At 36.3% G+C, this 14664-nt stretch overlaps 1 protein-coding gene across 1 annotated transcript in view; it reads right to left on the bottom strand.

Moving 5' to 3' along the window:
* The window catches only part of GXYLT2 (glucoside xylosyltransferase 2), a 204439-nt gene that overhangs the window by 15226 nt on the left and 174549 nt on the right, over positions 1–14664 (bottom strand). Inside the window, exon 6 of the mRNA XM_054595024.1 lies at positions 4963–5135. Coding sequence (XP_054450999.1) covers positions 4963–5135 — 173 coding nt within the window. The remainder of the gene's footprint in view (positions 1–4962; positions 5136–14664) is intronic.

The raw sequence follows: 14664 nt of genomic DNA, 5'->3' as shown, positions 1-14664 counted from the left end.
AGCCGCAGCAATTTTGAGAAAGAAACACAAAGTAGGAGGGATCACAATACTGGACATCAAACTCTACTACAAGGCCACCATACTCAAAACAATCTGGTACTGGCACAAGAGCAGACCCATAGACCAGTGGAACAGAATAGAAAGCCCAGAAATAAGCCCAGGTTTCTATGGGCATCTAATATTTGACAAAGGGGGAAGAAGCATAAAATGGAGCCATAATAGCCTCTTCAACAAATGGTGTTGGGAGAGCTGGACGGCTACATGCAAAAAATTGAAATTGGATCATCAGCTGACACCATACACGAAAATAAACTCAAGATGGATAAAAGACTGAAATATAAGTCGCAACAACATCAAAGTCCTAGAGGAGAGCATTGGCAGGAAACTCTCAGATATCCCACACAGCAATTTTTTCACTGATATGTCTCCTAAAGCAAGGGACCTAAAGGAAAGAATAAACAAGTGGGACCTCATAAAAATAAGAGGCTTCTGCACGGCGAAAGAAAACATCAGCAGAATGAAAAGGGAGCCAACCATATGGGAAAATATATTCGCTAACAATACATCAGATAGAGGTTTGATCTCCAAGATATATAAAGAACTCACTTGACTCCACTCCAAGAAGAAAAACGATGCAATCAAAAAATGTGTAAAGGACCTGGGCAGATGCTTTACCAAGGAGGAGATACAGAGGGCCCAGAGGCATTTGAAAGGATGCTCAGCATCACTAGCCATCAGAGAAATGCAGATCAAAACCACCATGAGGTACCACCTCACACTGGTCAGAACGGCCATCATAAAGAGATCCACAAACAACAGGTGCTGGCGAGGCTGTGGAGAAAAAGGAACCCTAGTCCACTGTTGGTTGGAATGTGGACTAGTGCAGCCACTATGGAAAGTAGTGTGGAATTTCCTCAGAAAGCTGAAAATGGAACTGCCTTTTGATCCAGGGATTTCCCTGCTGGGACTATACCCTAGGAACACCAAAACACCAATACAAAAGAACCTATGCACCCCAATGTTCATAGCAGCACAATTTACAATATCCAAGTGTTGGAAGCAACCTAAATGCCCATCAGGAGATGATTGGATCAAAAAATAATGGCATATATACACAATGGAATACTACGCAGTAGAAAGAAAAAAAGAACTACTAAACTTCGCGACAGCATGGATGGAACTGGAGAGCATGATGCTAAGCGAAATAAGCCAGGGGGCGAATAACAAATACCATATGATCTCACCCATAAGCAGAACCTAACCAACAATGCAAAGATGCAAGGAAAATAAGAACAGCAACACTGAAAGGAAATCAACAGAGACAATAGGGAAGGAGGGGGATGCAGGGACCGGGAAGGGAAGGGGAAAGTCAAGGACATATTGCAAGAAATCATGGACAAAACCAAAGGAGAAGAGCTGAGGGAGGGAAGGAGGGAGGGGGCAAGGGAAAGTGGTGGCGGGGAGGCAGAGACAAATGTATTTGAAACAATAAATTAAAGAAAAAGAACCAAAAAAATAATTTGGAATACCCATAAATGTATATCAAACAAGATTAAAAGATCATAATTTGGGGGGAAAGTGCAAAATAACAGTGTATATTACAAGTATATATTAAAGGTATATATTAAAAATAAAAAAAAGAAAAAATACTTTAAAAATATAGTATTAAGAGATAAAGAATGACATTTTACATTGATAAAAGGATCAAACAAGATAATATAACCCTGGTAAATATTTACATACTCAATGTAGGAGCACCTAAATAAATAAAGCAAATACAAACGGAGAGAGAGACAGTAATACAGTAATTATAGAGACGTTTAAGACACCATTGACATCAATGGACAGATTATCCAGACAGAAAGTATACATATTTTTTTCAAGAGTATATGGAACATTTTCCAAGATAGACCATATAATAAGCCACAAAAGAAGTTTCAATAAATTTAAGTAGATAGAAATCATATCAAGCATCATCTCCAACTATAATGGTATGAAACTAGAAATTAATTACAAGAGAAAAATTGGAAAACACATAAACATGTGAAGACTAAATAACATGTTACTAAGCAATGAATGGGTTTATAATGAAATCAAGGAAGAAATAAAAAGATACCCTGAGACAAATGAAAATAAAATCACAATGACCTAAAATAGATGGAAAAGAGCAAAAGCAGTTCTAAGAGGGAAATTCATAGCAATACAGAACTACAAGAAACAGGAAAAATCTTAAATAAACAATCTAACCTTTCACCTAAAGAGACTGGGAAAAAAAAAAAAAAAGAACAAAGCCCAAAGTGAGTAGAAAGAAAAAAATAAAAATTAGATGGTAAATAAACAAAATATAGCCTAAAAACACAATACAAGAAATCAATAAAATCAAGTGCTGGTTCTTTGAGAAGATAAACCTTTAAACAGACTCATTAAGAACAAAAGAGAGAGGACCCAAATAAATAAAATTAGAAGTAAAAGAGAAGTGACAATTGACACTACAGAAATCCAAAGGATTATTAAAAATACTACAAAAAATATTTGCCAACAATTTGGACATTCTGGAAGAAATGTCTAAATTCCTACAAACATACAATCTTTCAACACTGAATCAAGAAGAAACAGAAAAATTGAACCGACAAATGACTACCAATGAAATTCAATCAATAGTCAAAAAACTTGCTAAGGACAAAAGTCTTGAACCAGATGGAACCACAGATGATTTTTACCAAAAATTCAAAGAATAAACACATATCCTTCTAAAACTATTTTTAAAAATTCAAGAGAAGGTAAAGATACAAAGCTGATTTTATGATTGCCTTGAATCCAAAACCAGTCAGGACATTACAAAAAAGAAAATTATAGGCCAAAACCCCTGATGAACATAGATCTTAAAATCCTCAATAAAATATTAGAAAAGTAAACTCTGCAATACATGAAAAAGATCATAAGCCATGATCAAGTGGAATTTATTCCTAGGATGCAATATTGGTTTAAAATCTGCAAATCAAAGTAATTCACCACATAAACAAAATGAAAGGTAAAAGGTTATGTGATTATATAAATAAATGCAGAAAGCATTTGACAATATCCAACATGAATTTATGATAAAAAGTCTCAGGAAAGTAAAAATAGAGGAAATATAGTGCAACATAATAAAGGCCATATATGACAAACCCACAGTTAAAATCATACTCAGTGGGAAAGAGCTAAAAGGATTTTCCTTGAGATCAGGAACAAAACAAAGATGTCCACTTTCACTACTTTTATTCTTCATAATATTGGAAGTCCTAACCCCAGCAGCCAGAGAAGAGAAGAGAGAAAAGTATCTAAATTAAAAAGCAAGGAGTAAAACTGTCATTATTTGCAGATGGCATGATACTATATAAAGAGGGCCTTAAAAATTCCCACCTAAAATTATTGGAACTGATAAATGAATCCAGTAAAGTGGCAGAATATAAAATTCATGTTCAGAAATTGGTTGCATTTTTATATACCAATAATGAACTATCAGAAAATGAAATTTAAAAATAATCCCATTTACTATTGCATGAATATCTAGGAATAAATTTAATCAAATACATAAAAGACTGCACTCAGAAAAGTATAAGACATTAAGGAAAGAAACTTTAGAAGATACAAATAAGTGAAAGCATATTCTATGCTTGTGGATAGAAAGAATTAACATCATTAAAATGTCTATACAACCCTGGCTGGTGTGGCTCAGTGGATTGAGCACTGGACTGTGAAGTTGGGGGTTGCTGGTTCGATTCCCGGTTGGGGCACATGCCTGGGTTGCAGACCAGATCCCCAGTGCGGAGGGCCGGGGGCACACGAGAGGCAACCACACATTGACATTTCTCTCCCTCTCTTTCTCCTACCCTTCTCCCTCTCACTAGAAATAAATAAAATTTTTCAAAATAAAGTGAAATAAAATGGCTATACTACCCAAAGCGAACTATTGATTCAATACAATTCGTATAAAAATTCCAACTGCATTTTTCACAGATCTAAAAGAAAATAATCCTGAAATTTATAAGAACAAAGAGCCACAGCAATCTTGAGGAAGAGTGAAGTTGGATGTATCATGCCCTCTGATATGAACCTATGTCACAAGCCTATATTAATTAAAACAGTATGGTACTAGCATAAAAACAGAACATAGGTCAATGGATCAGAGTACAGAGCTCAGAATTAAAACCATGCCAACATGTAGGAGAAGAAATCTCTGTTTCTATTTTGTTCATTAGATTCCACATATGATTGAGATCATATGGTACTCGTCTTTCTCTGACTAGATGATTTCACTTAGCATAATATGTCTCCAGGTCCACCCATGCTGTCACAAAGGGTAAGATTTTCTTTTCTTTTTTTTAGGTTGAGTAGTATTCCATTGTGAAAAAGTATCACAGCACCCCTTGTTCTTTGTAGTGCTATTTACAATATCCAAGATTGCGAAAACCGCCCAAGTGCACATCAGTAAATGAGTGGATAAAAAAAGCTATGGTATATAAATAAAGACTTGATTGTTATTTTCACTTTGTCTCCTTGTTCTAACTGAGCACCTCCACACTTGATTATTCAACAGGGTGGAGCTGACAACAAGACAACACTTAGCTTGAAGTGAGTATCATTTTATTCTTATTGTATTATTTTTACCCTAACCCATTACTCTCTATCATGGCAATTGGCACAGGGTTTCTCTTTCTGATATAACACTTCCTACTTTAGTGAGTTTAAGGGAACAAAAGTGAGTGACTTACCTGGAAATATTAAGTAAAGAGTGAATAAAGTGTAGTACTAGGGGGCAAGTGTGTATACTGAAATAGAGTGACTGAGTTTAGGGAAAACTGGTATAACTTGATGCTTGTGGGGAATATTTGGTCTTCAAAGGAAATTATGACCAAAGCACCCATAGTGCTTGGTGCTGGTAAGCACGTGTCTGATGAATGAAAGCAAGAACACACTTACATCCCGTATTGCTTCATAGAGTGCTTTGAAAGTTGGCTGCTTATCATCATGGTAGACACCCCGGTTCCCATGCAGAACAGATACACCTTCAAGCTCAGCCCCTTTGCAGTTGCTTCCATACATGCAGTGATCGGGACGGTAGTTCCACTGGCAGGGGAACACATAGAGACACTCTGGTGGTGACAAGAGAAAGACATGTGTCCACAGTCAGTGCCAGCTCTCCTCTGCACTCCTGGCAATTAAACCAAAGTTTCCATAAACTGCACATAGCACATAATTTAAATGTACATGTGTGTGATTATGACTCATTGACCAAATTTCACATTTGTTAATATCCTGAGACCAGGAATTAAAGGGGCACACATTAGTGATGTTGTAGTTTTCACCCCCCCCTCCCCAAAAAGAGGAGAGCAGGGGACAAGAAGGCCAAACAATGGCATCAGACAGCCCTTGTTCAGACAGTTGGTCCGAATCCCAACTCTGCCACTCAAATATAGTGAATAATAGGTACAGTGACTTAATTTTCCTGCACTTCAGTTTCTTCATCTGTAATATGGGAATAACAGGAAGTTCCTCTTATTTTGATGATTAAATTTAAAAAATATGGAAAATGCTTAGCAGGATGCTAAGCACACAGTGGTAGTGAATAGTGTTAGTAGATATAATCAATTCTTCAGAAAGATTTTTGTGAAATGGACAGAACTAGAAAATAGGAGTAAAGATTAAAGAAAAATTCTTTTTAGGACTAAAAACAAACCAAGAAACAAAGGAAAAAAACATACAAACAAATAAAAAAAAAAAAAACCTATGACAGTGAAGGGAAAAAAATCCAAAGAAGCAAAGCCCAAAAACAGTCTCTATGCCAAGGTGACTATATACACGGTGGGTGAACATGTGTACACATGTACTCATTGTGTTTATATCTCTAATCCAGTGGTACTTAGCAGGGGGGAAATTACTCCTTTCCTTGGGGCCCGTTGGTAATGTTTGGACGGAGACATTGGTTGTCATACAGGAGAGAGGCTGCAACTAGCATCTGGTAGATAGAGAACAGAGATGCTCCAAACATCCCACAATGAACAGGACAACCCCTACAATAGTAGCAGTACCAAGTCAAGAAACTCTGCTATAATCTTGTTGAACTGAGAAAAATTCCTCTTGGTTACTAGGATTATACAATTAGCCACAAATTCATGACTCCCCAGCTTCCTGGCCCTTCAGCTTGATGACTAATGGCAGAGACTAGAGGAGCATGGATCAGGGTTCTCTGTGAATATGTGTTACTGATCATGAGAAAGGCCTTGTGTGAGCACAGAAGGATTACAGAAAATAAATTAGCACTGTCAGAAAAGCAGTCTAAAGATGTGCTTATTGGTTGGGTTGATAGCATTCCCCTCTCATGAAAAGGATCTGCTTAGAAAGTACTTACAGAAAGCTTTAAGATGAAAGCAAGGAATGAAGAGACCATTAGACATTCCCTCTGGCAGTCTGTGTATATTATTTATAGTGCTCAGTCTTTAAGATAGTCCACAGAACATCGAGGCACCCTTCATTAAATTCCTAATTGTTCACAACACACTAAGAGATTTTTCTTTCCTGTAGAGAACTCCACTTCACCATTACATTTCTTTTACTTGCATTCACCTTTCACACTTGAACACACATGATCCAGAAATGGGAGTCAGCAGTGCTCATCCTGAAGTCACACTACCTAGATTTGATTCCCAACTCTATTATCTGTGTGATTTTTCTGCGCTCTAGTGCAAAGGGTGGGTGTGAAGATTATAGGAGTGGAAATACCTAAAAATGCTTTTGTTCTTTTGTACTGTCCCTTACCCCAGTCGATTTGCTTCCTTTCATAGCCCAATGAATCATGTCACTCATTTATAATACCAGCCTAGGCATTTCATTTGTAGTCCCTGCTTAGGCACCGGCTAATTTTTCCTGCTGAATGAATTGCCAAACAAATTTTTATTGAGTGCCTGCTATGTGTACAGTTTCTGTCTTCATGGAGTTTAAGAATGGTGCTGAATTTTTTTTTCCTTTCCCAAGTAGTATAGCCCCATTACAAAAGGAAATCTTTTTTCTCCTTGTAGTGTCCTTAGAGGACCGAGCCCTATGAAGGCACTCTTAGGCAGAGATGAAATAGAAAGACTTTGGAATCAGACAGATGTATGTTAAAAGTTGGCTTCTACCATCTCTTAGTTCTATAACTACGGGAAGTTACTGAGTTCCTCGACCTCAATTTAGAAGTGAAAAAGAGAAACTAAATTTTCCTGATTTCAATGCCAGCCTCACCTCATGTTAGCTGTGACCTAAGAGCTGAGTGGCAAATAGAACAAGCTGTGGAGTTGACCCACTATATTTGAACACAGAACTCTACCACTAGTTGTGTGAACCCAAGCAAATTATGTAATTTGTCTAGACCTCAGTTTCATCATCTGTAAAATGGGGAAGAATTATAAATATCATTTGCTCAATACTATTTTGGGAAATATTATGAAGTCTGTCTTGAAAAAGTCCAGCCATTGTTAATATAATGAGTACATTTTGCACATCAATGTAATCTGGCTGCCAAGGAGAATAGACTGGAATGTGCATGAATGAACAATGACCACTTCATTATGCTATTCAGTAGGGGTGATAGATGCCATTTAGTAAGCCTGTGACTGTGTGGCCATTGCATTCAAGATGACTAAGTGAGCAGAGCAATGAATCTGCATCAAATTTTGAGTTAAGCTTGAACATTCCTCCATGGAAACTTGGGACGATTCAGAAGGTTGCAACTGGTGATTGGCAGCTTCATCACAACAACATGCCTGCTTATTATGTCTTGTAAAGAGCTTTTTGGTGAAACATCAAATCACCTCAGTGACTCAGCCCCTCTATAGCCCAGATTTGGTGCCCTATGACTTGTGGCTTTTCTCCAAACCAATATCACCTTTGAAAGGGAAGAGATTTCGGACTGAGAATGAGATTAAGGAAAATACTACAGGGCAGCTGATGGCAATTGGGAGAACTGTGTGAGGTCCTAAGGTGCCTACTTTTAAGGGGACTGTGGTATACAGTGTTTCTTGTAACTTGTATTTTCTTCAATAAATGTCTCTATTTTTCATATCACATGGCTGGATACCTTCTGAACAGGCCATACATGGCCTTATGTCCAAAATGTCTTATACACCGAATGTTGCCTCACTCTTTTTAATTTTCATGCTTATGTGAATCCCCCATGCACATGAATTAAAACCTTGATTATTCTCATGTTAATCTGTCTCTGTTAAATTATTAGCCCAGCTAGATGAAGGTGGGAGGAAATAGATATATATATATATATATATATCTATTTCCCCCATTTTGGTGAGCCAGCAGGAGAATTACTAGCTGGGGCACTGCTGGATCCCTGGACTGCCATGGCAGCCTCTCTGATCTCTTATCTGCGAGTTCTGTAGAAAGTGGAAGTTGTGAGTCCTTTTTTGTCTTCTAAATTTAGATTGGCAGAAGAAAATAGTTGCGGGCAAACGCAACCCCAGTAAAAACTTGTTCAGAGTCTCTTGTTTTCTATTGATCCCACTACTTCGGGAGATGGTCTTTTATCTTCGCCAGCTGGATAATGCACATGCATCAAGTGGGTAGCTTAGGCTGTGGATCCAAGCTTAGGGAATCTTAAACCTTGTTCTGTTCAAAAGGGGATAAAGTACATGGTTCCCTGTGGTTTTGAAACAGCTGTTGAAAGACAGGGCTCTCCATCTTTCTTAGGCTAACTCTGGGAATGAGCTATTGGATCTGGGAAGGTTGTATCATTTGATTTGTGCTCTTAATGGAAGTCTTTTGCTTCCTTGTTAGGTTCTCTACAATTACTAGTAATTCTGTTTATGTATACAATCTTGTGATATCTGTGTTTTTCTGTATTTATATATGTATAGTATTGTGATTTCTGCTTCTGGGTACTATTATAAGTTTCTAATAATTAGCTTAAAGGAATTACATGCTTACATAAACTAAGAAATATAATTTAACCTACTTTTCAGGATCATATAATTTAGAAAAATATTTGATATTTAAACTGATTTGAGCTTAGTTTGATTAAATGGAAAAGTCTTCTGAAGTTATTAACATTGAACATAGTGTTTTAGTTTTACATGGATTTAGAAAAATAAGTTCATGCCATCTGTTACAGAATTTGTCAAGAAAATAACTTGGTATGTAATAATTAAGTTTGAAATCTCATAGAGTTGTTAAAATCTAATAAATAAATATAAATAAAATGAAAGGTTTTAGATAAAACTTTTCAGTAATCATTATATATGCTTACACACAATTTTTCAAAGTCTGGTGACTTGCAACTTTAGAGCTTTACTAAGTTAAGTTAAATGATAAACAGTCATTGAATGTCTAGATTATTTCAGATGAAGTGAAATAATGAAACATATATTGCTAGATGTCTTAAGTTTACCTGGTTTAACTTATTATAGTGAAGCTAAAATATGAATTTGGACCAGTTATTTCCTGTACTTTATTTAGAAATGTTTTTAAAAATAGTGAATGTATTTGCCAATGAAAGAGACTATGTTTCTAAAGCTTATAAAATATATTTATAAATTTGCAAATTTAAAGAATGCTAATAGTTTATTTTTTGGTTGTCACTAGAAATTAAGTTTCATAAGAGTTAGGAATTCTAATTAAGATAGATAGAAATTATATGTTTTTGGTAATAGAAGGTATAAGGTATGAAGATACATTTTTGAAAGAAATTAAAGAAAAGCTGTTATTTCTGAATGTGTTACAAACAGGCTAACTAAAAGAGACCAGGAAAGTGTAAAGGTTTGTAAAGAGAAATCTTGAGAAGAAATTTTATATATGGTTAAGCTGAATAAGATTGAAATAAATTTAAGTAAATGAATTTAAATATCAAAAGTAAGCTGATAAAGAATTAGAGTTTGATTCTTTTTTACTCTGTTAAAAAGAAAAAGTTTTTCCTGTATTTATTCTACTCCAGACAAGACAGTATGAAAAATTTTCTAACTAGAAAGCAAACATTCTATATTTTATTAAAATAGTTCTGTGTCTTCCCTGGTCAGTGCTTAGTGGATTATTAATCACTAGCCTGCGAGGCAAAAGGTCACTGGTTCTCTTCCCAGTCAGGGTACATGACTGGGTTGTGGGCTAGGTCCCCAGTTGGGGACATGTGAGAGGCAACAGATATCTCTCACACGTTGGTGTTTCTCTCCCTCTCTTCCTCTTTCTAAAGATAAATAAATACAATCTCAAAAAAATAAAATAATAAAATAAAATAGTTCTGTGTCTATCATTATTTTTTGAGTCCAGGCTTTTTTAATTCATTGATCTATTTTATTTATTCACTTATTCTTTTTATTGAACTTTTTTGGGTGACATGGGCTGAAAAAATTATACAGGTTTCAGGTACACAATTCTACAACATATCATCTCTACACAGTATTGTGTGTTCTCCACCCCAAGTCAAATCTCCATCCATCACCATTTACCGCCCTCCCCCATACTCTCCTCCAACTCCCCTCATCCCTCCCCAACAGCAATCACCACACTGTTGTCCATGTCCATGAGATTTTCTTTCTCCTTTTTTGCTCAATCCCTCCACTTTCCCCCAGCACTCCCCCTGACAGCTGTCAGCCTGCTCTCTATCTATAAGTCTGTTTTATTTTGCTTGTTAGTTTATTCTGTTCATTAGATTCCACTTACGAGTGAAATCATATAGTACTTGTCTTTCTCTGACTGGCTAATTTCATTTAGCATAATACACTCCAGGTATATCCATGCTCTAACAAAGGGTAACATCTCCTTCTTTTTGTCACCAAGTAGCATTCCATTGTGTAAATGTATCCTTTTTTATCCACTCATCTACTAATGGACCCTTGAGCTGTTTCCAGATCTTCGCTATTGTAAATAATGCCGCAAAAAACATAGGGATGCGCATATTGTTTTTAGAATTAGTGTTTCAGGTTTCTTTGGATAAATTCCCAGAAATGGAATCCCTGAGTCATTGCAAGTTCCATTTTTAATTGTTTTGAAATGCCTTATTTATTTATTTTTATTTTTTAAATTTTTATTCAAGGATATGTTCATTGATATTTAAAGAGAGGAAAAGGGACTTCCGGCCAAGATGGAATCATAGGTAGATACACTTTGTCTCCTCACACAACCGAAAGAAGAACAACAAGACATTTTTTAACAAAAAGTAACAGAACTGCCAGAAAATCAAACTGTATGGAAGTCCAACAACAAAGCAGTTAAAGAAGAAACGTTTATCCAAACTGGTAGGAGGGGTGGAGACAGGCAGCTGGGGTGGAGAGGACAGACGGCTGACAGACCAGGTGGTCCCATATTTGCATGCAGATAAACCGGGAGGAACAGCTGGGGAATGAGACAGACCATGGAACCTAGGGTTCCAGTGCAGGAAAAGAAAGCCTCAAAACCTTTGGCTATAAACACCTGTAGGGGATGCAGCAACGAGAGAAACTCCCAGCCTCGCAGGAGAGTTCGTTGGAGAGATCCACAGGGTCATAGAACGTACACAGTACCACCTACCTGGGAATCAGACATAGAAGGACCCAGTTTCCTTGTGGGTATGAGGGGAAATTACTGAAAGCCAGCCAAGAGCTAAGCAAGCGGCATTGTTCTCTCTCGGACCTCTCCTCCACATACAGCGTCCACGGTTGCCCCACCCTAGTGAATACCTAAGGCTCTGCCCCTTCCTACGTAACAGGCATGCCAAGACGAAAATACATGGCCCTAATGAAAGATCAGATCAAAGCTCCGAATTTAGAACTAAGTGATGAACAGATAGTCAACCTATCAGGTGTGCAGTTCAAAACTGGTAATCAAGATGCTCACAGAAATGCCTGAGTTTGGTCACAAAACGGAGGAGAAAGTGAAGGCTCTGCAAAATGAAATAAAGAAAAATATACAGGAAACCAACAGTAAAGGGAAGAAAACTGGGAAAACTTTTCTTTATAAAATAAAGGAGAACTTCCCCAATCTGGCTAAGGAAATAGACTTCCAGGAGATCCAGGAAGCTCAGAGAGCCCCAGAGAAGTTGGACACAAGGAAGCACACACCAAAATACATCATAATTAAAATACCCAAGATTAAAGATAAGGAGAGAATCTTAAAAGCAGCAAAAGGAGACAGTTACCTATAAAAGAGTTCCCATAAGACTATCAGCTAATTTCTCAAAAGAAACCTTGTAGGCAAGAAAGACTGGAAAGAAGTATTCAAAGTCATGAAAAGCAACAACCTACATCCAAGATTACCAAACCCTTATTATATGAAATTTTAAAGGGGCTTATCTAAGAAAAAGAAGATAAAAAACTATGAACAGTAAAATGACAACAAACTCATAACTATCAACAACTAAACCTAAAACAAAAACAAAATAAAAACAAAAACTAAGCAAACAACCAGAAAAGGAACAGAATCACAGAAATGGAGATCAGAGGGGAAGGGGCAGGGGGAGAATGAGGGAAAAAGTACAGTGAATAAGAAGCATAAATAGTAGGTACAAAACAGATGGGGGAGGTTACAAATAGTACTGGAAACAGAGAAGCCAAAGAACTTATATGTACCACCCATGGACATGAACTAAGGCTGGGGAATGCTGGTGGGAGGCGGGGGTGCAGGGCAGAGGGGAATTAAGGGGAGAAAAAATGGGACAACTTTAATAGCATAATCAATAAAATATATATATATTTATATATATATTTATATATATATAAATATAAATATATATATATATATGTATATAAAAAGAGAGGAAAAGGGAGAGACAGAGAGAGAAACATTGATTGGTTGCCTCCATTATGCACCCTGACTGGGCAGCAAACACCCAGTCTAGTTATATGCCCTGACCAGGTATCAAATAAGCAACTTTCTGGTGCACAGGACAATGCTTCAACAATTGAGACACAAAAGCCAGGGCCACTTTTAATTTTTTAAGGTAACTCCATACTGTTTTGTACAGTGGCTGCATCAATCTGCATTCCCACTAACACTGCGCTAGGGTTCCCTTTTCTCCACATCCTCATCAACACTTGTTTTTTTGTTGATATATTGATGACAGTCATTGTGACAGCTGTGAGGTGATATCATGGTTTAAATTTCCATTTCTGATGATTTGTGATGTTGAGCATCTTTTTATATGGCTATTGGAAATCTATATATCCTATTGGAGAAGTGTCTCTCTGGGCCCTTTGCCCATTTTTCAATTGGATTTTTTGGGGGTTTTGGGGAGCAGGTGTTACATTTTATAAGTTCTTTATAAATTTTGGATATTAAGCTCTTATCTGGTATATCAGCAAATATGTTCTCCCATTCAGTGAGTTGTTTTTTCATCTTGTAAATGACTTCCTGTGCTGTGAAAAACCATTTTAGTTTGATGTAGTCTCATTTGTTTATTTTTTTCTTTTGTTTCCCTTGTCCAAGGAGAAAGATCAGAAAAAATATTGCTAAGATAAATGTCATAGATTTTACTGCCAATGTTTTCCTCTATGACTTTTATGGTTTCAAGTCTAACATTTAATTCTTTGATCCACTTTGAGTTTATCCTTGTGTATGGTGTAAGAAGATGGTCTAGTTTTATTTTTATTTTTTGCACATCTGTTTAATTTCGCAACACCATTTATTCTCTTCAGATCATATAAATCTTTTGCCTTTTACCAACACCATTTATTGAATAGACTATTTTTACCCCATTGTGTGTTTTTGCCTCCTTTGTCAAATATTAATTGCCTATAAAGAAGTGTGTTTATTTCTGGGTTTTCAATTCTCTCTCATTTATTATGTCTATTTTTAATGCCAGTGCCATGCTGTTTTGATTATTATGGGTTTGTAATATAGTTTGCTATCAGATACCATAATTCCTCCAACTTGATTCTTCTTTCTCAAGACCTCTGTTGCTATTCAGGGTCTTTTTATTTATTTTGCACCCTTCTACTTTACTGAACTCACTTATAAGTTCTAGTAGTTTTTGGTGGCATCTTTAGGGTTCTGTATATACAGTATCATGTCCTCTGCAAATAATGACAATTTACTTCTTCCTTTCCAATTTGGATGCATTTTATTTCTTCTTTTTGTCTGAGTAAGATGTTGGCTATGCGTTTGTCATATATGGCCTTTATAACATTGAGGTATGTTCCCTCTATTTCTACTTTGCTGAGATTTTTTTATCTACATGGATGTTGAATTTTATCAAATGCTTTTTCTGCAAGTATTAATATGATCATGTGGTTTTTATCTTTCATTTTATTTATGTGGTGTATCACATTTACTGATTTGCAAATATTGTACTAACCTACATCCTCAGAATAAATTTTATTTAGTCATGGTGTATGAGCTTTTTAATTTATTGCTGAATCAGGTTTGCTAATATTTTGTTGAGGATTTTAGCATTGATGTTAATCAGGGATGTTGGCCTATAATTCTCTTTCTTTGTAGTATTTTTATCTGGTTTTGGAGCATAGATAATGCTGGGCTCAAAAAAGAACTTGGAAGTCTTCTTTCCTCTTGAATTTTTTAGAATAGTTTGAGAAGGAAAGGTGTTAGCTCTTCTTTGACTAGTTGGTAAAATTTACCTGTGAAGCCACCCAGTACAAAACTTTATTTTCTTGGGAGTTTTTTAATTACTGCTTCAGTTTCACTAGTTGTAATTTGTCTATTCAGATTCTCTGA

Source organism: Pteronotus mesoamericanus, unplaced genomic scaffold, assembly GCF_021234165.1.
Source record: "Pteronotus mesoamericanus isolate MK-2021 breed Mesoamerican mustached bat unplaced genomic scaffold, CSHL_Meso_final scaffold_54, whole genome shotgun sequence".
NCBI lineage: Eukaryota > Metazoa > Chordata > Mammalia > Chiroptera > Mormoopidae > Pteronotus > Pteronotus mesoamericanus.
The sequence above is the reverse complement of the archived record's forward strand: the minus strand, read 5'-3'. Positions and strand labels throughout refer to the sequence as shown.